Source organism: Calliopsis andreniformis, unplaced genomic scaffold, assembly GCF_051401765.1.
Source record: "Calliopsis andreniformis isolate RMS-2024a unplaced genomic scaffold, iyCalAndr_principal scaffold0266, whole genome shotgun sequence".
NCBI classification, from domain to species: domain Eukaryota; kingdom Metazoa; phylum Arthropoda; class Insecta; order Hymenoptera; family Andrenidae; genus Calliopsis; species Calliopsis andreniformis.
This window is the reverse complement of record NW_027480675.1, coordinates 1-24,286: the sequence shown is the minus strand read 5'-3', so window position 1 is coordinate 24,286 and position 24,286 is coordinate 1. Positions and strand designations below refer to the sequence as shown.

General features: G+C 41.7%; 1 protein-coding gene across 1 annotated transcript; it reads right to left on the bottom strand.

Annotated features, from left to right (window-relative positions):
* Window positions 1-23,291: 23,291 nt before the first annotated feature.
* LOC143187779 (uncharacterized) lies at window positions 23,292-24,047 on the bottom strand. The gene has a single exon (XM_076391989.1). It carries the CDS (start codon window positions 24,045-24,047, stop codon window positions 23,292-23,294), a length of 756 nt encoding a protein of 251 aa, XP_076248104.1.
* Window positions 24,048-24,286: the final 239 nt, after the last annotated feature.

Sequence of the window (24,286 nt, the reverse complement as noted above, 5' to 3'; positions counted from 1 at the left end):
TCAGGAGCAGTGTCAGGAGCAGTGTCAGGAGCAGTGTCAGTGTCAGGAGCAGTGACAGGAGCAGTGTCAGTGTCTGCAGCAGTGTCAGGAGCGTTGTCAGCAGCAGTGTCAGGGTGAGAAGCAGTGTGAGGACCAGTGCAAGTGTCAGGAGCAGTGTCAGGACCAGTGTCAGTCTCAGGATCAGTGTCAGGAGCAGTGTCTGTGACAGGAGCAGTGTCAGGAGCAGTGTCAGTGCCAGGAGCAGTGTCAGGAGCAGTGTCAGCAGCAGTGTCAGTGTCAGGAGCAATGTCAGGACCAGTGTCTGTGTCAGGAGCAGTGTCAGCAGCAGTGTCTGTGGCAGGAGCAGTGTCAGGAGCAGTGTCAGTGTCAGGAGCAGTGTCAGGAGCGGTGACAGTGTCAGGAGCAGTGTCAGGAGCATTGTCAGGATCAGCAGCAGTGTCTGTGTCAGGAGCAGTGTGAGGAGCAGTGTTAGGAGCAGTGTCACGAGCAGTGTCAGTGTCAGTGTCAGGAGCAGTGTCAGGAGCAGTGTCGGGAGCAGAGCCAGGAGCAGGGTCAATTTCAGGAGCAGTGTCAGGAGCATTCTCAGGATCAGCAGCAGTGTCTGTGTCAGGAGCAGTGTCAGGAGCAGTGTCAGTGTCAGGAGCAGTGTCAGGAGCAGTGTCAGGAGCAGCGTCAGTGTCAGGAGCAGTGACAGGAGCAGTGTCAGTGTCTGCAGCAGTGTCAGGAGCGTTGTCAGCAGCAGTGTCAGGGTGAGAAGCAGTGTGAGGACCAGTGCAAGTGTCAGGAGCAGTGTCAGGACCAGTGTCAGTCTCAGGATCAGTGTCAGGAGCAGTGTCTGTGCCAGGAGCAGTGTCAGGAGCAGTGTCAGTGCCAGGAGCAGTGTCAGGAGCAGTGTCAGCAGTAGTGTCAGTGTCAGGAGCAATGTCAGGACCAGTGTCTGTGTCAGGAGCAGTGTCAGCAGCAGTGTCTGTGGCAGGAGCAGTGTCAGGAGCAGTGGCAGTGTCAGGAGCAGTGTCAGGAGCGGTGACAGTGTCAGGAGCAGTGTCAGGAGCATTGTCAGGATCAGCAGCAGTGTCTGTGTCAGGAGCAGTGTGAGGAGCAGTGTTAGGAGCAGTGTCACGAGCAGTGTCAGTGTCAGTGTCAGGAGCTCAGTCAGTGCCAGTGTCGGGAGCAGTGGCAGTGTCAGTGCCTGGAGCAGTGTCAGGAGCAGTGTCAGGAGCAGTGTCAGGAGCAGTGTCAGTAGCAGTGCCAGTCTCAGTATCAGGAGCAGTGTCAGTGCCTGGAGCAGTGTCAGGAGCAGTGTCAGGAGCAGTGTCAGTGTCAGGAGCAGTGACAGGAGCAGTGTCAGTGTCTGCAGCAGTGTCAGGAGCGTTGTCAGCAGCAGTGTCAGGGTGAGAAGCAGTGTGAGGACCAGTGCAAGTGTCAGGAGCAGTGTCAGGACCAGTGTCAGTCTCAGGATCAGTGTCAGGAGCAGTGTCTGTGACAGGAGCAGTGTCAGGAGCAGTGTCAGGAGCAGTGTCAGTGTCAGGAGCAGTGACAGGAGCAGTGTCAGTGTCTGCAGCAGTGTCAGGAGCGTTGTCAGCAGCAGTGTCAGGGTGAGAAGCAGTGTGAGGACCAGTGCAAGTGTCAGGAGCAGTGTCAGGACCAGTGTCAGTCTCAGGATCAGTGTCAGGAGCAGTGTCTGTGACAGGAGCAGTATCAGTGTACGGAGCAGTGTCAGGAGCAGTATCAGGAGCAGTGTCAGTGGCTGTACCAATGAAAGGAGCAGTGTCATTGTCAGTATCAGGAGCAGTGTCAGTGTCAGGAGCAGTGTCAGGAGCAGTGTCGGGAGCAGAGCCAGGAGCAGGGTCAATTTCAGGAGCAGTGTCAGGAGCATTCTCAGGATCAGCAGCAGTGTCTGTGTCAGGAGCAGTGTCAGGAGCAGTGTCAGTGTCAGGAGCAGTGTCAGGAGCAGTGTCAGGAGCAGTGTCAGTGTCAGGAGCAGTGACAGGAGCAGTGTCAGTGTCTGCAGCAGTGTCAGGAGCGTTGTCAGCAGCAGTGTCAGGGTGAGAAGCAGTGTGAGGACCAGTGCAAGTGTCAGGAGCAGTGTCAGGACCAGTGTCAGTCTCAGGATCAGTGTCAGGAGCAGTGTCTGTGACAGGAGCAGTGTCAGGAGCAGTGTCAGTGCCAGGAGCAGTGTCAGGAGCAGTGTCAGCAGCAGTGTCAGTGTCAGGAGCAATGTCAGGACCAGTGTCTGTGTCAGGAGCAGTGTCAGCAGCAGTGTCTGTGGCAGGAGCAGTGTCAGGAGCAGTGTCAGTGTCAGGAGCAGTGTCAGGAGCGGTGACAGTGTCAGGAGCAGTGTCAGGAGCATTGTCAGGATCAGCAGCAGTGTCTGTGTCAGGAGCAGTGTGAGGAGCAGTGTTAGGAGCAGTGTCACGAGCAGTGTCAGTGTCAGTGTCAGGAGCAGTGTCAGGAGCAGTGTCGGGAGCAGAGCCAGGAGCAGGGTCAATTTCAGGAGCAGTGTCAGGAGCATTCTCAGGATCAGCAGCAGTGTCTGTGTCAGGAGCAGTGTCAGGAGCAGTGTCAGTGTCAGGAGCAGTGTCAGGAGCAGTGTCAGGAGCAGCGTCAGTGTCAGGAGCAGTGACAGGAGCAGTGTCAGTGTCTGCAGCAGTGTCAGGAGCGTTGTCAGCAGCAGTGTCAGGGTGAGAAGCAGTGTGAGGACCAGTGCAAGTGTCAGGAGCAGTGTCAGGACCAGTGTCAGTCTCAGGATCAGTGTCAGGAGCAGTGTCTGTGCCAGGAGCAGTGTCAGGAGCAGTGTCAGTGCCAGGAGCAGTGTCAGGAGCAGTGTCAGCAGTAGTGTCAGTGTCAGGAGCAATGTCAGGACCAGTGTCTGTGTCAGGAGCAGTGTCAGCAGCAGTGTCTGTGGCAGGAGCAGTGTCAGGAGCAGTGTCAGTGCCAGGAGCAGTGTCAGGAGCAGTGTCAGGAGCAGTGTCAGTAGCAGTGCCAGTCTCAGTATCAGGAGCAGTGTCAGTGCCTGGAGCAGTGTCAGGAGCAGTGTCAGGAGCAGTGTCAGCGTCAGGAGCGGAGTCAGTGTCAGGAGCTTTGTCAGGAGTAGTGCCAGAAGCAGTGTCATTGTCAGTGTCAGTGTCAGTGTCAGGAGTAGTGTCGGTGTCAGTGTCAGTGTCAGGAGCAGTGTCAGTGTCAGTGTCAGGAACAGTGTCAGTGCCAGTGTCGGGAGCAGTGTGAGGAGCAGTGTCAGTGTCAGTGTCTGGAGCAGTGTCAGGAGCAGCATCAGGTGCAGTCTCAGTGCCAAGAGCTGTGTCAGGAGCAGTGTCAGTGGCAGGAACTGTGTCAGGAGCAGTGTCAGCAGCAGGTTCAGTGTCAGGACCAGTGTTAGGAGCAGTGTCACGAGCAGTGTCAGTGTCAGTGTCAGGAGCTCAGTCAGTGCCAGTGTCAGGAGCATTGTTAGGTTCAGGAGCAGTGTCAGTGTCAGGAGCTGTGTCTGGAGCAGTGTCAGGAGCAGTGTAAGTGTCAGTGCCTGGAGCTGTGTTAGGATCAGTGTCTGTGTCAGTGTCAGGACCAGTGCCAGTGTCAGGAGCAGTGACAGGACCAGTGTCAGTGTTTGGAGCAGTCTCAGGAGCAGCGTGAGGAGCAGTGTGAGGAGCAGTGTCAGTGTCAGCAGCAGTGTCAGGAGCAGCGCCAGTGTCAGGAGCAGTGTCAGGAACAGTGTCAGCAGCAGTGTCAGTGATAAGAGCTGTGTCATGAGCAGTGTCAGTGACAGGAGCTGTGTCAGGTGCAGTGTCAGTGACAGGAGCAGTGTCGGTGCCAGGAGCAGTGTCAGGAGCAGTGTCAGGGTCAGGAGCAGTGTCAGGAGCAGTGTCAGTGTCTGGAGCAGTGCTAGGAGCAGTGTCGGGAGCAGTGTCAGTGCCAGGAGCAGTGTCAGGAGCAGTGTCAGTAGCAGTGTCAGTGTCAGCAGCAGTGCCAGGAGCAGTGTCGGTGTCAGGAGCTGTGTCAGTGTCAGGAGCAGTGTCAGTGTCAGCAGCAGTGTCAGGAACAGTGTCAGGAGCAGTGTCAGGAGCAGTATCAGTGCCAAGAGCTGTGTCAGGAGCAGTGTCAGTGACAGGAACTGTGTCAGGAGCAGTGTCAGGAGCAGGGTCAGTGTCAGGAGCAGTATCAGGAGCAGTGTCAGTGTCACGAGCAGTGTCAGTGTCAGGAGCAGTGTCAGGATCTGTGTCAATGCCAGGAGCAGTGTCAGCGTCAGCAGCAATGTCAGGCGCAGTGTCAGTGTCACGAGCAGTGTCAGTGCCAGTGTCGGGAGCAGTGTCAGTGTCAGTGTCAAGAGCAGCGTCAGTGTAAAGAAGCAGTGTCACTGTGAGTGTCAGGAGCAGTGTGAGTTTCAGTAGCAGTGTCAGCAGCAGTCTCAGCGTCCGGATCAGTGTTAGGAGCCGTTTCAGTGTCACGAGCATGGTTATGAGCTGTGTCAGTGTCAGGAGCAGTGTCAGGAGTAGTGTCAGTGTCAGGAGCAGTGTCAGTGTCAGGAACTGTGTCAGGACCAGTGTCAGGAGCAGGTTCACTGTCAGTATCAGTGTCAGGAGCAGTGTCAGGAGCAGTGTCAGTGTCAGTAGCAGTGTCAGTGTCAGTAGCAGTGTCAGGAGCAGAGCCAGTGTCAGGATCAGTGTCAGGAGCAGTGTCAGTGTTACAAGCAGTGTCAGTGTCTGGAGCAGTGTCAGGAGCAGTGTAAGTGTCAGTGTCTGGAGCTGTGTTAGGATCAGTGTCGGTGTCAGTGTCAGGAGAAGTGTCAGTGTCAGTATCAGAGGCAGTGTCAGTGTCAGGAGCAGTGTCAGGACCAGTGTCAATGACAGGACCAGTGTCAGTGTCAGGAGATGTGTCAGGAGCAGTGTCAGTGTCAGTGCCAGGAGCAATGTCACTGGCGGTGTCGGGAGCAGTGTCAGTGTCAGTACCAGGGTCAGGGGCAGTGTCAGTGTCAGGACCAGGGTCAGGAGCTGTGTCAGTTTCAGGAGCAGTGTCAGGAGCAGAGTCAGGAGCAGTGTCAGTGTCAGGAGCAGTGTCAGGACCAGTGCCAGTGTCAGGAGCAGTGACAGGACCAGTGTCAGTGACAGGAGCAGTGTCAGTGTCAGTGTCAGGTGCAGTGTCAGGAGCAGTGTCAGGAGCAGTGTCAGAGTCAGGAGCAGTGTCAGGACAATTGCCAGTGTCAGGAGCAGTGTCGGGACAATTGCCAGTGTCAGGAGCAGTGTCAGGACCAGTGTCAGTGCCAGGAGCAGTGTCAGGAGCAGTGTCACTGTCAGGTGCAGTGGCAGTGTCAGTGTCAGTGTCAGAAGCAGTGTCAGTGTCAGTGTCAGGAGCACAGTCAGTGCCAGTGTCGGGAGCAGTGCCAGTGTCAGTGCCTGGAGCAGTGTCAGGAGCAGTGTCAGGAGCAGTGTCAGCGTCAGGAGCGGAGTCAGTGTCAGGAGCTTTGTCAGGAGTAGTGCCAGAAGCAGTGTCATTGTCAGTGTCAGTGTCAGTGTCAGGAGCAGTGTCAGTGTCAGTGTCAGGAGCAGTGTCAGTGCCAGTGTCGGGAGCAGTGTCAGTGTCAGTGTCAGGAGCAGTGTCAGTCTAAGGAGCAGTGCCAGTGTGATTGTCAGGAGCAGTGTCAGTGTCAGTGTCTGGAACAGTGTCAGGAGCAGTGTCAGTGTCAGTGTCTGAAGCAGTGTCAGGAGCAGCGTCACTGTCAGGAGCTTTGTCAGGAGTAGTGTCAGGAGCAGAGTCATTGTCAGTGTCTGGAGCAGTGTCAGGAGCAGTGTCAGGAGCAGTGTCAGCGTCAGGAGCGGAGTCAGTGTCAGGAGCTTTGTCAGCAGTAGTGCTAGAAGCAGTGTCATTGTCAGTGTCAGTGTCAGTGTCAGGAGCAGTGTCAGTGTCAGTGTCAGTCTAAGGAGCAGTGCCAGTGTGATTGTCAGGAGCAGTGTCAGTGTCAGTGTCTGGAACAGTGTCAGGAGCAGTGTCAGTGCCAGTGTCGGGAGCAGTGTCAGTGTCAGTGTCAGGAGCAGTGTCAGTCTAAGGAGCAGTGCCAGTGTGATTGTCAGGAGCAGTGTCAGTGTCAGTGTCTGGAACAGTGTCTGGAGCAGTGTCAGTGTCAGTGTCTGAAGCAGTGTCAGGAGCAGCGTCACTGTCAGGAGCTTTGTCAGGAGTAGTGTCAGGAGCAGAGTCATTGTCAGTGTCTGGAGCAGTGTCAGGAGCAGTATCAGGAGCAGCGTCAGTGTCAGGAGCAGTGTCAGGACCAGTGTCAATGACAGGACCAGTGTCAGTGTCAGGAGATGTGTCAGGAGCAGCGTCAGTGTCAGTGCCAGGAGCAATGTCACTGGCGGTGTCGGGAGCAGTGTCAGTGTCAGGACCAGGGTCAGGAGCAGAGTCAATGTCAGGACCAGGGTCAGGAGCTGTGTCAGTTTCAGGAGCAGTGTCAGGAGCAGAGTCAGGAGCAGTGTCAGTGTCAGGAGCAGTGTCAGGACCAGTGCCAGTGTCAGGAACAGTGACAGGAGCAGTGTCAGAGCCAGGAGCAGTGTCAGGACCATTGCCAGTGTCAGGAGCAGTGACAGGACCAGTGTCAGTGATAGGAGCAGTGTCAGTGTCAGGAGCAGTGTCAGGAGCAGTGTCAGGAGCAGTGTCAGTGTCAGGAGCAGTGTCAGTGTCAGGCAGTCAGCAGGCATAGCTATAGCCATAGGCATAGCAACTGTATTAGCCATAGCCATAACCATAGCAGCCACAGCGAAAGCCACAGCAGCCATAGCCATAGCCATAGCAGCCATAGATATAGCCACAACAGCCACAGCGAAAGCCACAGCAGCCATAGCCATAGCCATAGCAGCCATAGATATAGCCACAACAGCCATAGCCATAGCCATAGCAGCCATGGCCATGGCCACAGCCACAGCAGCCATAGCCACAACCATAGCCATAGCCTTAGCAGCCATAGCCATAGCCATAGCAGCCATGGCCATAGCCATAGCCATAGCAGATATAGCCATAGCCATAGCAGCCATAGCCATAGCCATAGGCATAGTCATAGTTATAATCATAACCATAATCGTAATCATAATTATAGTTATAATCGTAATCCTAGTTATAATCATAACCACAGTCATAATCATAACCATAATCATCATCATAATAATAATTATAAAGCAAGGACATTAAGAACGACAGCGACATCTACAAGACTTTTGTGTCGCCCGTTTTTACGGTTGTTGCTCTAGAAACACGGCGCAAACAATGCAGCCTATCGACTAATGTTATGTGAAACATTGAGGCTCAAATCTGCAACCAGTGAAGCGTACTCGACATTAGCGCAAAGCAGCTAAATGTGAGTATTTTACTTATTGTAAATAACTCAAGGAACCCTGAAATAAAAAAGAAAAAAAGCTTACCAAACTCAATCGTTTCTGTTTTTCTCCTTAATAGTATTTCTAAAAATGAAAAGAAAGTCAAATCCTAAAATTAAAGAAATATTTTTTAATAATATAAAGAGGAACATGCATTTCAAAATAAAAGCAAGAGAGAACGGAATCAAAGGCATTAACGAAAAACATCTTGAAGACGTAATCTAATTTAAGCGTTTTATGAAAATGCTTTTTAAGACGTCCTAAAAACATACTGATTTGTAATGATCAAACATCTCAGGAACGTCTCATCGCTATTTTTTTTTTAGAACTTTACGGGATTTCTTTTAGACACTTTTACTCATGCATCTCTGTGCTACGTATGAGGTTGCGTACATCCCTAAATCGTACATGCGATAGAGACACACAGTATAAATTATATACATTAAGAAAACATATCGGTTTGTCTTATCGCTTCTACGATTTAACGAAGCATATTTACACATAAATACAAAGTAATGACAAATATTGTTATGAATTTACTTGCCTTAAATCAGTACAAATGTAATAAAAAAAACCACCTCTTCATCGCAACGCAATGTACCCAATAATACGTATAATCCTTATATACAAGAAACAAAAGAAATGCGAAGATCACATCGTTTCCGCTATGTGCGTGTGGTCGTGTGCGTATATATATATTATATATATATGTGTATGTGTCACCTATGTATAATCGATATTTAGTACATAATGCGACCTCAACCTGGCCATTAATAAAACTAACTGTAACAAAAATTAAATCCGTCACAGAATAGTATTTATCGACATTTATCGACATTTAACGATTGATACAACAAAAGCACGCTAAAAGCAACGCTTTCATATAATAATACAAAATCATTTATCCGCAAGAGTATATTTGCATTCCATGAAAAATATTAGATTATCAACCAAATTTATACAGGTATCGAAACAAAAATATTATTTATTTTATATTGGAATACAATCGATGTATTTTTTCATCATTGACAAGTTTGTCTATCTGTGCGAGACATCCGTTGACCAAATGTTTAACGTCCAGAAACTTTCCCCAATTACTACTTTTACGACGAGCAGTTCCATATTTCATCCGTCCGAATGCATCGAAAGGACTTGAACGGTAAGCGCGACACAACCCTTGCGACCTTCGGCTACGGTGTACCGCTGAACTTGCAGGCCAATACCTATGATAATAAACGGCCACAACTGCGAGACACTCGTTGCCGTCTCCTACTCTAATTCAATATGCCTTTGCTTTTCCGCATGAATTTGCTTGTGACTTTTTCGACCCGAAGAGGAAACTACCACCTCCACAAAAAAAAAGTAACCGCGGAAGATCGAACCTCGTTGGTGTCAACTAATAAATCAAATTCGAGTATTTCGACGAAACTACACCCCGTGAAGTCGCGCTGGAGGGATGCAAGGGCACCGCGCATTATACGAACAAACAGATGCGACGTGATTGCGACATATGACACCAGTTTAAACTGTGACCAGAATATATAAAAGTAAAATAAAAGATTTGTATGTAATGTGCTGTTACATTCAAGAGTTAACAAGTCATGGACATGGATGAAGTTGTTCTTACGGAACACGAATTACGGGAACAAGCCGTTCGTTTGAATTGTCTAGATGAATACATTGCATGGGAAGAACATTGCAACGAATATCTTGAGTCATTGGAACAATATTGTCGAGTAACGAAACGCCCTCGATTATCAATTGGTACTCAACAATCTCTGATTGCTCGAATTGCACAATTTGAAAGTTTTAAACTAGTGACGCGTACTCGTTTCGTGCATGAAGGTGCAGGACATTCAAACAATGGTCTCTTGTTGCGTGATTTAGAAACTGCATTCGAAAATCGTGTATTGACAGGTGTTGTGATAAACTCAAGTTATATCGATCCACGTAATTTCCTTCATGGTGCGACAAGTATAGAGCTTTTACATGTCAGACATGCATCGGTGAAGCACACAGCACATAAAGTGAATACGATATTTAATGCGGAATTTATAGCAGGTCATAAATGTGAAACGAAAAGCTTAAATACCAATGACTGCTAGTTATTTCGCGCGTCGGATCTTGAAGAGTGGTATGAACGATGTATTGTTGAATGTACAATAACATTGTTGGAAGAATTTCAGGAACGTGATAATGGGTGGGCATTGTCGCAAATACTGAATTTAATAATCAATTTAAACAAGTATAATCCGATACATGTTGGATGTCATTTCAAGCTACCGCGAGAAATACTACTTAAAAAAGCAGTAATTTCTGTAAAATACTATGACCACGCATGTTTCGCATGGGCTGTGGCAGCCGCTTTATATTCGGCTAAACAGCATAGATCTCAACAAAGTTCCTATCCATATTACAGAACAGTGCTTAATTTTGAAAATATCGGATATCCAATATCCATGAATGATACTAAAAAGTTTGAAACGATGAACAATATCTCCGTGAATCTATTCAGCATCGAAGAAAACATCAAGAAAACAAAGAAGGATCTGAAGTAAGTCATCGTTCCATTGCGTCTCACTGATCAGAACAGGGATAGACATGTGAATTTGTTGTACATAGAGAATGATGGCATAGGACACTTTGCATGGATAAAAAATTTGTCTCGACTTGTTGGCACACAATTAAGCAAACATAAAGAAAAGAAGTTCATCTGTGATCGGTATGTATAGAACGTGTAAAAACATTAAGATTTTAATTTTATGAAGAATAAACGATTATATATGAATACTTTTACAGATGCTTACACTTCTTCAATTCCCGTGAAAGGTTAGATGCTCATCAGAATGATTGTCAGAATATGAATAAATGCACTGTTCTGCTACCCAGCGAGGACGATAAATGGCTCAAAGTTAACAATTATTGCAGAAAGGATCGGGTTCCGGTTGTGGTTTATGAAGACCTCGAGTGTGTTTTAGAAAAAATTAAGGGTAGTGTCGAAGATGAATGTATATCGCATGCATATCAACATCATAGGGTATTCAGTATTGGATATTATGTGCATTGTTCTTGTGACGCATCATTATCATAATATCAATATCGTCGCGATATAGACTGCGTTTCATGGTTTATTCAGGAATTAAAGAATTTCGCACAGACTGTTAAATCTATATTATCTAATAATATCTCTATGGTGCACCTAACGAAAGAGCAGTAGTGTGAATTTCACAATGCTATACATTGCCATATTTGTGAGAAACCATTCGATATCAACGAAACACGTGTGCCAGATCATTGTCATTTAACAGAGCGCTATAGAAGTCCTGCACATGTTGACTGTAATATAAATTATAAAAACTCATTCCACGTCCCGATAGTCATTCACAATTTATCTGGATATGATTCGCATCTTATCATCATGGAATTAGCTAACGCATTTGAATGTTATATTGATTTACTACCTACAACCAAAGAAAAGTATATTTCTGTTACAAAACATTTAAAAGATGTAACAGAAGAAGAATTAGGTTGTCGAAATTATATAAGATTACGATTTATCGATTCATATAAATTTTTAAATACTAGTCTTGATAAATCAGCGTCTTTGCTCAGTAAAGATAAGCAAAAAATTTCATACTGTAATCTTCAAATGTTGTCCACAGAAAAATTTGATTTATTGGCGTGAAAGGGTGTCTTTCCGTACGAATATATTGATTGCTTTGAGAAATTAGAAGATTCTTGTTTACCATCGCTGCAATCTTTTTACAGTTCGTTGACTGATGAAATAGTATCCGAAAGCGATTACGCACACGCTGAGAACATATGGCATTCTTTAGAGATTAAAACTTTAGGTGAATACAGCGATTTATATTTAAAAACAGATATTTTATTATTAGGAGATATTTTTGAAAATTTGCGTGAAAGTTGTGTCAATAGTTATGGTCTAGATCCAGCTCACTATTACACATTACCAGGTTTTATATGGGATGCTATGTTAAAGCATACTAAAGTTAATTTTGAATTGCTCACTGACATCGAAATGGTTTTGTTTACCGAGCGGTGTATACGTGGTGGTTTGAGTCAATGTTCTGAGAGATATGCGCAAGTCAATAATAAGTATATGTTATCCTATGATCCATCGAAATCATCATCGTATCTCATGTACCTTGATACAAACACTTTATACGGATGGGCAATGTGTCAACCATTACCATATGCAGGATTTCAATGGATCGATAGTGTTGAAAATTTTGATGTATCTTCAATTGCAATTGATTCATCGATAGGTTATATTCTTGAAGTTGATATAGAATATGCACAACATCTAAATGATGATCATGCTCATCTACCGTTTTGTCCAACACGTGCCAAACCCCCTGGTAGGGTAGAATTTTTCCAATGAAGCTCCTTGTACGCCCCACGTAGTTTAAGCACCTCAGACCTTCCTTGTTCGGACACTCCGAGATCATGTCTCCTTCGAAACCAAAGCAATAAAGCCATAAATTACCTAAACGCGTGCCCTAGCATAAACCATTTCGACGGTCGATGACTAGGATCGGTACAGTGACCCAGTGACACAGGTTTACAAACTACAAGTGAGGTTTGTTCTACTCTTCCTTTATTTTTTGATGAAATTTACATATTCCTGTTTTTACGTTGCACGTAGCTTTCCTCGATTTTAAGTAATAATTCACTTCAAGTGATAAACAAAAAAAGGACTCGGTATTATTTATTATGTCGCTTTCAGTTTTCATACTAATGCTATTTTCTTCGATGTATGACGACTTTCTTGTACGGAATACAATCGTAGCATCTAGCGCGCGTACCCAACGCTACCGCAGTCGCTCGGGCGGCAAACTCGCGCTCTCATAGGCCGGTGTTTTTCGTTAATAACTCGTTAACGAAGCCTTATCTTACCTTTTCGCTAAGGAAAAAGTTGTTTCAAATCACCCCCTGAATCACCCCTTTTAAGGAACTGCGACATTTTTGTTACACCCTGTATAATCCGTAGTTTTACGTTAAAGTCAACGTTTGACGTGAAATTCGCAATATTTCATTAAACGCGGAGCTATTTCGCAAATATGACTTGCAACTATGTAAACATGGATTTGAGTGCTATAGAATGCGTACTTCCATGTTAAAGACGACGTTTAAATTGAAAGTCGCAGTATTTCATCAAACGCGGCGGTATTTCAACAATAAGACTCGAAACTTGTCGAAACATTGATTTCAGTGACATGTGATTCGTAGTTTCACGTTAAAGTCTAATTTTGTCGAGAATTACGCAATATTTCTTCCAACGCGGTGGTATCTCACCAATATGATTCGAGGCTAGTCAGGCATGGATTTCAGTGCTATACAATGCGTAGTTCCACGTTAGAGTCGATGTATGTCGTGAGTAGCTGGGTATTGGGTTGTTTATACAGGCTCTCGAAGGGGCTAACGTCACGGAGGGGTGTGGGGAGACGTCAGGCCTTCTGACGTCAGGACTGGTGACGTCACGCCTGCTGACGTCAGGACTGGTGACGTCACACCTACTGACGTCAGGACTTGTGACCTCACGCCTGCTGACGTCAGGACTGCTGACGTCAGGACTGGTGACGTCACGCTTCGATGACGTCATGCCTTGGCGACGTCACGCCTTGGTGACGTCGCGCCTGCTGACGTCACGTTTTAATGGCATCACGCCTGCAATAGGTCAAAATCAACACACTACTGTTTTTTCTACGGAAAAATAGATCGATAGAGACGCAAATCTGTTTTACCGACGGAAAAGTGATCGATAAGAATGCCAATCTGCTTTACCGACGGAAATTTGATCGATAAAGATGCTAATTTGTTTTACCAACGAAAAGAATTGATCGATAAAAATGTAAATGGTTACTGCACGAGAACATCGTCATCATTTTGCATTTTTATCAATCAATATTACATAAGTTTCTGGGAGACGAAGAATGGTTGCATGGTCTGGTGTAGGTCTGCGTTAAGTCTCGGTTGTGCTTCGTAATTGAAGCACAAGTTAGAGTAATAGGCGATAAAAGTGCAAATCTGCTTTTTGCTTCAATTATGATGCACGACCCGAACTTAACTCAGACATATACCAGATATTAGAGTAATAGGCGATTGAGAATATTAATTAAAACTTTAAAAACTATTTTTAATATGTATTTACCACGTAAATTAAAACATGTCCTTAAAATTTTAATTTTATATTTTTAAACACTTATCACCTTATTGGGAAGGGGAAGCGATATAGGTAGTTAAAGTAATTAAGTGCAAAAATAAAAAAATTATATTTTATTGAAATGAAAAATAAAAAAATAAAGAATACAAAATGAAAAATGAAAGAAATAGAAAATACAAAATAAAAATTCGCCTCATTCTTCTTCCTCTTCGGGAGTAGTTAATTATCTGATACATATAAAAAAATATTATATAAGTTTTTAATTTATTGATGTATGGAATTATTAAAAATCGTATTACGATATTCATACTAACCGAATAAATAACTTAATGATATATAATACCACTCACACATTTCATTTGTTACGAGTCCAGACGAGTTACCTAAAGTAACTATAAAAGGGTTCGATTTAAAGCCCCTTCCGTTGACCTTTGACTTCGAATGGACGTCACCATGTAAGGGCCGATGGCATTTCCGTTGAACCCAATTAATAGACTTCATTGAAAGTAATATCATTGAACTTTTCGCGGAAACTCTGCGATGCAGTCGAGTCCCCACCATTTCTGCCATAGATTTTTGACTATAAGAAGGCCAAGAAACTCGGTCTAGCGGGCTCATTTCCAATCCAGTTCGAGTTCAGTATGCGGCTGAGACTGGAAGCAAGATCGAGCATTAGTTCTCCTTCGAGCAGAATCATAGAGTACAGTACGTAAAATAAATTCACTGTAACGTGGTCTTAACGACGCGTCCCCCGCATACCTCTGTGCGTAATCTAGAGAGAGAGGACGTAGTTCCAGGACACTTAAACTCATCGACAATTGTATTCCTTCGAGTCAAACTTAAACGTGTAATAATATACATTTTTATAAGGATTGTTAAATTGGACTTAGTTCAATCAAAACCTTTCCTAAATCCAATAAGAAGCGAACGCGTAACGATCCCACAAATATTATATCTTTACTGCTCGAGACATATAAATTTAAAAGTTTGAGGCTATACTAACATCTTCGCAATCCTTGCGAAGATCCCTTTCCTAACCTACAAGTGGCTCCTGGTGTTGGCCATTGCGCACTGGTTCGTCCACGTCCCGTGGCTCCTGGCGACTGCAAAGTTACTCACTAGTTCGTCCACAGTCTTTATTCCACCCTAGTGGCTCCCGATACTCGCCAAGTTGAATGTTGGTTAGTCCACGAAAACCTACCTAAAACCTGAGGAGGCTCCCGGTGTTGACCTTTGCGCACTGGTTCGTCTACATCCGTGAGGTGGCACTCAACGAATGCAAAATTACCCGTTAGTTCGGCCACGAAACAATAACAATATCCCAAAAAACCCTCACCCTCGGTCGGACTATTTAGCCCTCGGATCGTAACCCATTATTATATTGTCGGCGGCGGCGCTTTTCACGGTGCATTATAAGCACTAAGTTTATAAGCTGTAAGCAAACGAAGGATACAGAAAATTAATAAAAAATTAAATGGAATAAGTATTTTATTGAAATGTATAATTCGGAAATGGTACTTACGGCGTGATACGCCTGGTGCTCCTCACAGATGTTTTGCTGCCTCCGACGTCGGATGGCATAGAACCTCATAAACCAATGGTTTATGAGCTGAAAAAATACATAAAGAATTAATTGTATAAATTTAGGGGTGCGTGGACGCTTGAGAAAGTAAAAACTATCGCGAGCTCCGCTAGGAGTACCCTCAGACAATATCTTTTCAGTTACTCTCAATGCAATGTCACTATCTGAAAGTATTCCAGAGAGAAGCTCGTTACAGCTTAATTAAAGTATAATTAAAGTGAAAATAGTACTTACGATATCCAGTGCTGCCGATTCCAATTTTTTTGGGAAACTTTCCAATGTAAAAAAATATAATTTGGATTTTTATAAATTTTTATTCTGAATTGCAACAATGTTTCATCAGATCACACGTTATATATAGCTATCCCCACTAGTTTTGTCCCCACTAGATCATCATTATTATCTGTCACCTGCATGGCAAGATTCTACAGTCTCACAGCGTTCAGCTACAGAGACAATGTAGTGATGTGTTGTATGATACATGTATATTCAGGAATCAGAACCATGTTTCTAATCATAACTGCATCTTATTAATACTATATTAAATAATGCACTATTGTTGGTCTGTAATCAAAATTTTAATCAATCATTAGTCGGATCATGTTGAACAGTAACCAATCTATATCGGCCTATGGTTTAAGCGTAATGAACCACAATCGAACCACATTGAAGAATGATCAATCCATATCGAACCATAATAGAACTACAATTGTACAATGATCGATCTACATCAAACCATCAATGCAACACATCGAACCACAACTGAACCATGGTTGTACCACATCGAGCCTCAACTGAACCATGATTGTACCGCATGGATCTACAACCGAACCATGATTGTACCATATCGATCCACAACTGAACCATAGGTGATAGATGATTGAACTATATATCAAATCGCAATTAAACCACATCGTGCAATGATTTATTATGATTAATGTTATATACTTCAAATTGTTATTAAATAACAATGGAATTATATCGCACAGCAATTAAATCATTACATTAAAGTAATTAAATCATTATTACTATTACGTTAAAGGAAATGGGGGAGGGATAGAAGAAGAAGAAATATATGGTTTGATAAAATGAATACATATATATTATGCAATTTCTCTTAAACATTCAAAATTAATAATTGAATAGTTCAAAATACATGTTTTTACTCTTATTTATTAGTTTATTTTGCATACAATATTTGTTAAGGGATTGTACTCGATTACGCGATCATGTAGAATAAGACAATAAGCTGTAGTATTTGCGGGAATATTTTCACAACAATCAAATTCTATACGCACATATTCAGTACTGTTCTTGAATGAATCATTTTGGTGCGAAAAATCAATCACCATGAGAGGACCATGTTGTAGAAACTCATCAATCGTTAGAAACGCTTGTCTATTGCTACATCCGTAATAAGCCTTAGAAAAATGTATATACATGTTAAACAAAAGAGCATATTTATTTCTGTTGAAATCAGTGTTTAGATCGTCATATGGATAAAATTCTGAATTGAGATAAACTTTCACGTTGGATAGCTTACCGTTATCAAACTCTGTAGCATTTTCACTCATTACATTTTTTTTACCAGTTTGCAAAGCAAAAATTACATATCGCGTCTTTTCCAATTGTGTAGCCGTTTTAACAGACCAAGAATGCTTAGTCGTGTTTGTAATAGAGGATACTCATACAAATCCCACGAACGAAAACACATGCTCAGATTTCGTCCACTTTTTAAAGCATGTAGTAATGATAGTTTAGTAATATCATTCAATATTACATGTGGTATGCGCCATTGTACTTTAAATAACTCGATTTCAGGTTCTAGCATTAAAGATCCTACAAGACAATTGTTATCATTGCGTGATCGTATTAAAATGAACTCGTGACGAGCATTAATTACTATGTGTTTATAATCTTCACAAAATCCCAATAAACTTTTTAGTAGTACGCAAAAATTGAAATGGTATTTTACATTCTTCTCATCGTTCCATCTAATGTTCCATCCGGCATTCTTCATAATTTTATCTTCATCGCATGTAAATGATATGTAGTTCTTAAGTGTGCTAGTTATTCCAACGTTTCTATTGTAATCAATTTCCACACCATTCAGTTCGTATCGAATTTCGTCAAGCATGAATGCTATGCAATTATTTCCCAACTTTATAATTGATTCATGATTTCGATGTTTTATCACCACCTTGCCTTCCACGTTTAGAAAACTCTCACATGCAATGCGTATAGATCTTGTTGATGTATAGGTATTCTAATCTCATCGTCATATCCAAACGCCGAGTTAGCATACGGATTGTATGTATGAGTTTCAAGCTTGACGATATGATCGTCGAACATGGGTTGTTCAGCAATATTTAAAATATTCACTGTTTTTTAATAATTATGCACAATGAATCCCAATGATTTTAAATATGCGATATTCACTGCACTTAGCTTCTCTTTTTTTTCCTTTCAATGTATTTAGGGGAAGCCTTAATGTCGTATGCAGTCTTATTTGTAAAGGAAAACGTTTCTTGATGCCGTGTTTCGTTGAATACAAACATCTCATTTACATGTTAGCGTCAACGTATTTTTAAGAGAGAATTTGAGAAGGATGGCCAGATGATGACTGGTTTTTGATGGATTTATGATAGGGTCTTAGTTTACGTGTGGCTAATTGAGGGTGCATGAGACTAAACAGTCCCGTTGGCGACCGATGGCTGATGGTTACGTTGGACTTCCCAGCTACCGGGTGTTGTGTGACTGTTTAAAAGAAGAGCGAGTGTTTAGAGAATGCAAGCGGTCCGATACCGTATTGCAAAAGAATGGGAATATTGTTCCTAAAGGATCTTGCCACGAAGTGGGGAAGGCTATGCCTTTTGGTAAGAGGACTATGTAAACCCCACGGCACTTACCCCAGAACATTGTGCAAGGAACCAGTTTTCGGGTAGTTTTCTTGACGTACATGTAGTACATGTAATACATGTATTATCGACGTCGCTGTATGTGTAACATTACTGTAATTTCTTCTCCATGAAAATCAATTAATCGTCCAGTCTGATCTATGATGCGTATTGATAGATCCGTAATATTCCGTGCAATGATCGGAAGGTAAATGACTTGAGCAGGCGTTTCTGATATTCCATATCCAGGTGGTACGTTTGGGGAGAATGCATGTATCGTATGTGTGCACTTATCAATGCACATTGCACATTGTTGTATGCGCCAGCAGTTATATTGCATTCTACTCGAATAATGTTTATATCCATGGTATTAATTGGGCTATCCGATTCATGCCACTGATTCTGTTTCAAAGCGCGAGTGGATGAGAATTCTAACAATGAACCAATGTTGTTAGGTTTGGTAAAATTTATTCGATAAGCACACTTTATTTCTCTCTTCATGGTATTGTTATTAGCCCGAATTAATAAATTATCATAGACATTGTTATCATCATCATTAATGTCAAAGTCGATATCCATTTTAGATACATCTGTTTTTACATAATTATTAGACGACGAGTAGTCTGCATAATTGCGCGATTCAGATACTTTCTTATTGCATACAACTGATATGATCCATCGGGAATCACTATTGCTTTGTCATCCTTATCAAAGTAAAATGTGTTATGGAAAGAATTCACATTTGGTATCGTATTATATGTTTCAAAAGCTGTTAGACCAAGCTCATAAGTATCATCACTCAAATCTACAGGCAGAAATTAGCTTACCGCCAGAATGTTATTCTTACCACTTAATCTAAATGTTATCGACATGTTTCAAGAAACAGCCCAATTCATACTGAATTATGATTACAAAGATTCAACGTTTAAATTTACTATCAACCGTTTGTAGAAATTGTAGGCACAATTGTCACAATTGGCACAATACGGAGCGAGATAAACTCCTCGCCCTTCCATAGCTCGATTGTGACGTTGCATTCCTTCCAGTTGGCCTTCCATAGCCTTTTTATCATTTATCTCCTTAGCTACCTCCGCTGCCCCACCAACTAGTGAGCCCAGAACACGTAACAATGATAAAATAGGTAAAATACAACCACGTTTTGCAACTGGAAGTATCCGCTTTCTTTTCGTTCCAGTCTTATATTTGCACTTATTTTTTGTTTTCATTCCCATTCCAGGTTTCATTTTAGTTTTCATAGCAGCCCAAAGTGCTGCAGCTGCAGCTTTTTCACTCAGAGTCAAATCTTTTGCAGTGATACGTTTTTGCGCTTTGTCAGCGAGTATATCGTCAGCTGTATGTCTCTCACCTAGATTGTTACTATGCGAATATGCAATATCGTGCTCACGACATGCAGCATCCAAGGGATTGATGCCTGAATCACCTCTTGATAATCGCTTCGAAAGATGAGTTCCTAGGCTACAAAATTGATATCCAGGCATATGCAACTCAATGGGAAGAGCGTTTATTGCTCGATTCAAAAACCCACAACCAGCTTTTACTTTTGCCGAAGACATTCACTACAGCTTTTAATCAGTGGTGCTGGACCATCAATATGTGTTTGCTGCCAAGGACGATTGTAGTGTTTCAAACACCGGCGATATTCTTGAACCTCCTTATCAGCTTTTATATATTCCGGAAGCTTATCCCAGAAATTGTCAATATATGTACCAAACTTGTGCAATAAAATATTCTTTGGTATATATTTCAACTGTTCAGAGGTTAAATCATGAATGTTGATGTCATCTGATATGATGAGAAACATTTTGACTACTGAACAAATTTTAATTTGGTGCATGTATATATAAGAGCGCCATGGATGCGAATGTTGCAGAATCTTGAAAAGATGCGGTTCGTGAGACAAGCAATGATTATACGTGTAAAAAATTTCGACAATAGAATTCAAATAATTGGCAACAACATGAAATACGGACATGGTAATATGCTACCAAACACTATACGTGGAATTATTTGTGGTCCATCCAATTGTGGGATGTCCAACGTGTTAATAAGTTTATTAAAAAGCCCTTATGGTGTACGATTTGAGAATGTCTACGTCTATTCAAAGTCCCTGCAGCAGCCGAAATATCAGTATTTGGAGAATTTATTGGCATCGATAGATGAAATTGGTTATTTTAAATTTTCAAACAATTGCGATGTTATTTCGCCACAGGAATCGCTTCCAAATTCAATTTTCATTTTTGATGACTTAGCATGTGACAAACAAGATACGATAAGAGAGTATTTTTCAATGGGGAGACATTCAAAGCTAGACTGTTTCTATCTCTGTCAAACGCAATCAAAAATTCCCAAACATCCTATACGCGATAGTGCGAATCTGTTGATTTTGTTTAAACAGGATGGTACTAAATTAAAACATGCCTTTTGATGATTTTAAAGCATTGTGTCGTAGTTGTTTGCAACACAAGTATGGTTCTGCTGTGATCGATAAGGATAGCTCGATGTCTAATGAACTTTCTTGTTACAGGAGAGGATTTAATGAATTTGCAATAGCATAATACAATCAATTGTTCATTGTCGCGCCGTGCGAGAAGAACGTTTCTGTTCAAACAATGATTGATAGACAAGATATTAAGGACCGTCAGAGAATTGCAAAGGAAGTTGCTAACGCAAGTGAATCTATTCGCAAAAAATATCGAGCTTTGAAAACAGGCAAGATGGATGAAGATGCTGCATTGAACAGATATTTTAAACCACATGTCGACCCCTTAAAACCGATTGTGGAAAATACTTCTACAATGGAAGCTGATGAACAGATTGTGCAAAATATCTCTGCAATGGACGCTGTAACACCTGTACAATTAAAAGTGAATAATATAAAACGGAAACATTCACCGGATAAATCATTCATGACCTCTACACCAATTCAATCGAAACGAAAAAATTTTATACGAACCAAGTCATCGATTTCTTCTATATCAGTGGATCCGGTGGTGCAACCGTCGACTATCGATGATGATGATGTTTTTGAAACTACTAATGAATCGATTTTAACATCAGCTAGACAGCCGCTACACACATCTATAGGTCGAGAAACACTTCATAGCTATTTTGGCCCATTAGGTATCAAATACATGGGTGCACTTTTAACTAGTGATAAAAATGCGGCCATAGAATATGTATATGGTGTACATTTCCAAGATAATGATGCAATGCTTGGCGACAAACAATTCTATATAGACAAGGATGACAATATATTTATAGATGGTGAAAAATACATTAGAACACAAGGTTTATATGAATTAATCTTTATGAGAATTCCTGACGATGCAGTGTACACTGATACTGATAAGCAAAAATACAAGAGCATATTGATGGCAACCAATGCACCCAAGCGTGATCATAACTCTCAAAGCCCCATAATGGGTAACAAAGGTTATAAATATAAACATATAATTGCTCCTTTACTTGCGCATACAATTAAGAGCCGAACAGGTAGAGGATTTGAACTTACTACACCAAATGTCATAACAGTTAACAAGCAGATGCCAAATGCTATAACAGTAAACAATAACCAACTCGATTATATACATTGGGATGATCCAAGTGAATTAGTAGATCACCTGCGTTTGTTAGAAGCATCGCGTCAAGCGGGTAACAATTCACATGACACCGAGTTTCTATCGATTATCGAAGAACTTCGCGAGGCAGGTCTCATTATAAATTAAACTGCAAGCTGATAATTGATTTATTCACAACGAAATGTCAATCAATAAGTTTGGGATATCACTTAGAAAGTATGAAACCTCACCTGTAGAGTACTATAAATGGAGTAGCATGTTTCGAAATAATATACGCGATAATGCGCTCTGCATGATTGGATCCAACATTGATGCAGAATACTGCAAAATTCGAAATGTTGCACAGCCAGAGGTCAACACAGTTGCAGTCAATAAACAGTACTTGGAACAATGCATATCAATCTTAAAGATTTAGCAGCAGGAATTTGAGAAAAAGTTGAGCACATTTCAAAGCAATGTGATAACAATACAGAATAATGTTCAACAGATACAGCAGGAATTTGAACAAAGATTGGCTACATTTCAGAACAATTTAATAATACTACAAAATGATGCTCGACAAGTATTGCAAGTATTAAACCCTCATCCTCAAGAGGAAGATTATATAACAGACCACAGCAGTAACAACAATGTAAAAATCAATGAAATCTAAGGAAAAGCATAGCCTCGAAAAGCAACAGCTTGTAAAGGAGTTGCATGCGTCAGCACGAAGAAATTTCCCCCGCAGACGTGTTATCGTACATGGAAATGATGATCTGTGGCAAGCTGATGTGGTTGAGATGCTTCCATACTCACGATTCAATGAAGGTTATCATTACATACTCACAGTTATAGATGCATTAAGCAAATATGCATGTGCTGTACCACTCATAACAAAAAATGGTTTCGAAGTAGCCAAAGCATTCGCAAAAATAATTCGAGATCGATGTCCAAAAAATTTACAAACCGATCAGGGAAAAGAATTTTACAATGCAGAGATTCTTAAAAAAACAATATTAATCACTATTCAACATATTCAGAGATGAAGGCATCCATCGTGGAACGTTGTAATCGTACTTTAAAACATCATATGTGGAAACTGTTTACACTCAATGGAACATATAGATGGATCGATGCATTACCAAGTCTTGTGGCTGAATACAATATGCGAAAACATAGAACTATTGGAATGTGGCCATGTGATGTTACCCCAACAATTGCAAATAAGCTTTTGAACACAGTATATAACAATATAAAGATTGCTGCTCCATCGAGATTCAAGGTTGGTGACTCTGCACGCATCAGCAAATACAAAACCGTTTTCGACAACGGATATACACCAAATTGGACAGCTGAAGTGTTCAAGATAATCAAAGTACAGATAACTGATCCTGTGACTTATCTGCTACAAGATTCATGTGGAAAACCTATTGCGGGTGGATTTTATGAACATGAATTACAACGCGTTATCAACCCCGATGGGTATTTAGTGGAAAAAGTATTGCGTAAGAGGGATGATAAAGTATATGTTAAATGGTTAGGATTTGATAATTCACACAACTCATGGATACATAAAAATAATGTATTGTAAACATAAAAAGATGTTTTTACTACAATATTAATATAAAAAATAAACAAATGCAAATAAATCAATTTTCATAAAATAATTTCAATCTATTATTGTGAAACTTCTGTCCGTTATAATGTTATTTTATAATGTCCCCAAGGTAGTGTATCATTTGAATCAGCTATAACATATCGCTTATCATCATATGAACTGAGAGCAATATTCAATTCTGTTATAGTATATACCTTATGCAATTTAGACCTTATGCATGACTGACGACGAGTTATTTCAAATGCATCATGTAAAAAATGTTTGTAATCATCGAAATTTATCGTTTTGGCTACAACATTGTTTTTAACACCTTTCAAGTTTTTCACATCTTTTTTACCAAACACTTTCAAAGCATACATCTTTGCTCTAAGTCCAATGAATTCAGTCATTATTGAACCACTGTTTTCATCTTTCGTCAAATCAGGCACTTTCTTATTGACAAGCGGAATACCATATACATTGTCTACTGGATAATCGCTGGTGTCGAATCTATGGATATCACGTTTCATCATCTCATAAACATCTTCACATTGAATATAATAAATTAAACTGTCTGTGTCGGTATACATAATTTTACAATTTCGTTGGTGTAATGGATACATATAATCGTAGTGGAATTTGTACAAACATGTTTTTGATATGTCTAGAATGGCCATACCAACGTAAATTGGTTTGTTGAATTTAACCATAAGTTTACGCAACTCAATTGCAATTAAATTTTCTGGAAAAATACTTCTGCTTTGAAAGTTAGGTTTTGAGATCATTGCCTCTACACCAAATCCTCCATCCCATTTTGTCAGAAGTTTTACATCCACATGATTTCGAACATTTTCCATTGTTTTACCAAATACTGCATTGTTCATTAATTTATACAAATTTTTTTGAAAATCATTTGATGCATGTGTTCGAAATTGAGTATTGAGTTTTATATAATCGCGAAGCCATGGTGATTGATTAAATTGGAGAATGCGGTGTATATTTGTAATGCGGAGACCAAGCTGAGTACACTGTTGTAAGTTGCGATAATGTATAACATAACGCTCCTTATCGTATAATGTTGCCAATAACTTATCCT

What these genes read in the sequence shown, in the direction of transcription:
- LOC143187779 (XM_076391989.1), bottom strand. Translation starts at nt 24,047, where the DNA reads ATGGAAAATGTTCGAAATCATGTGGATGTAAAACTTCTGACAAAATGG.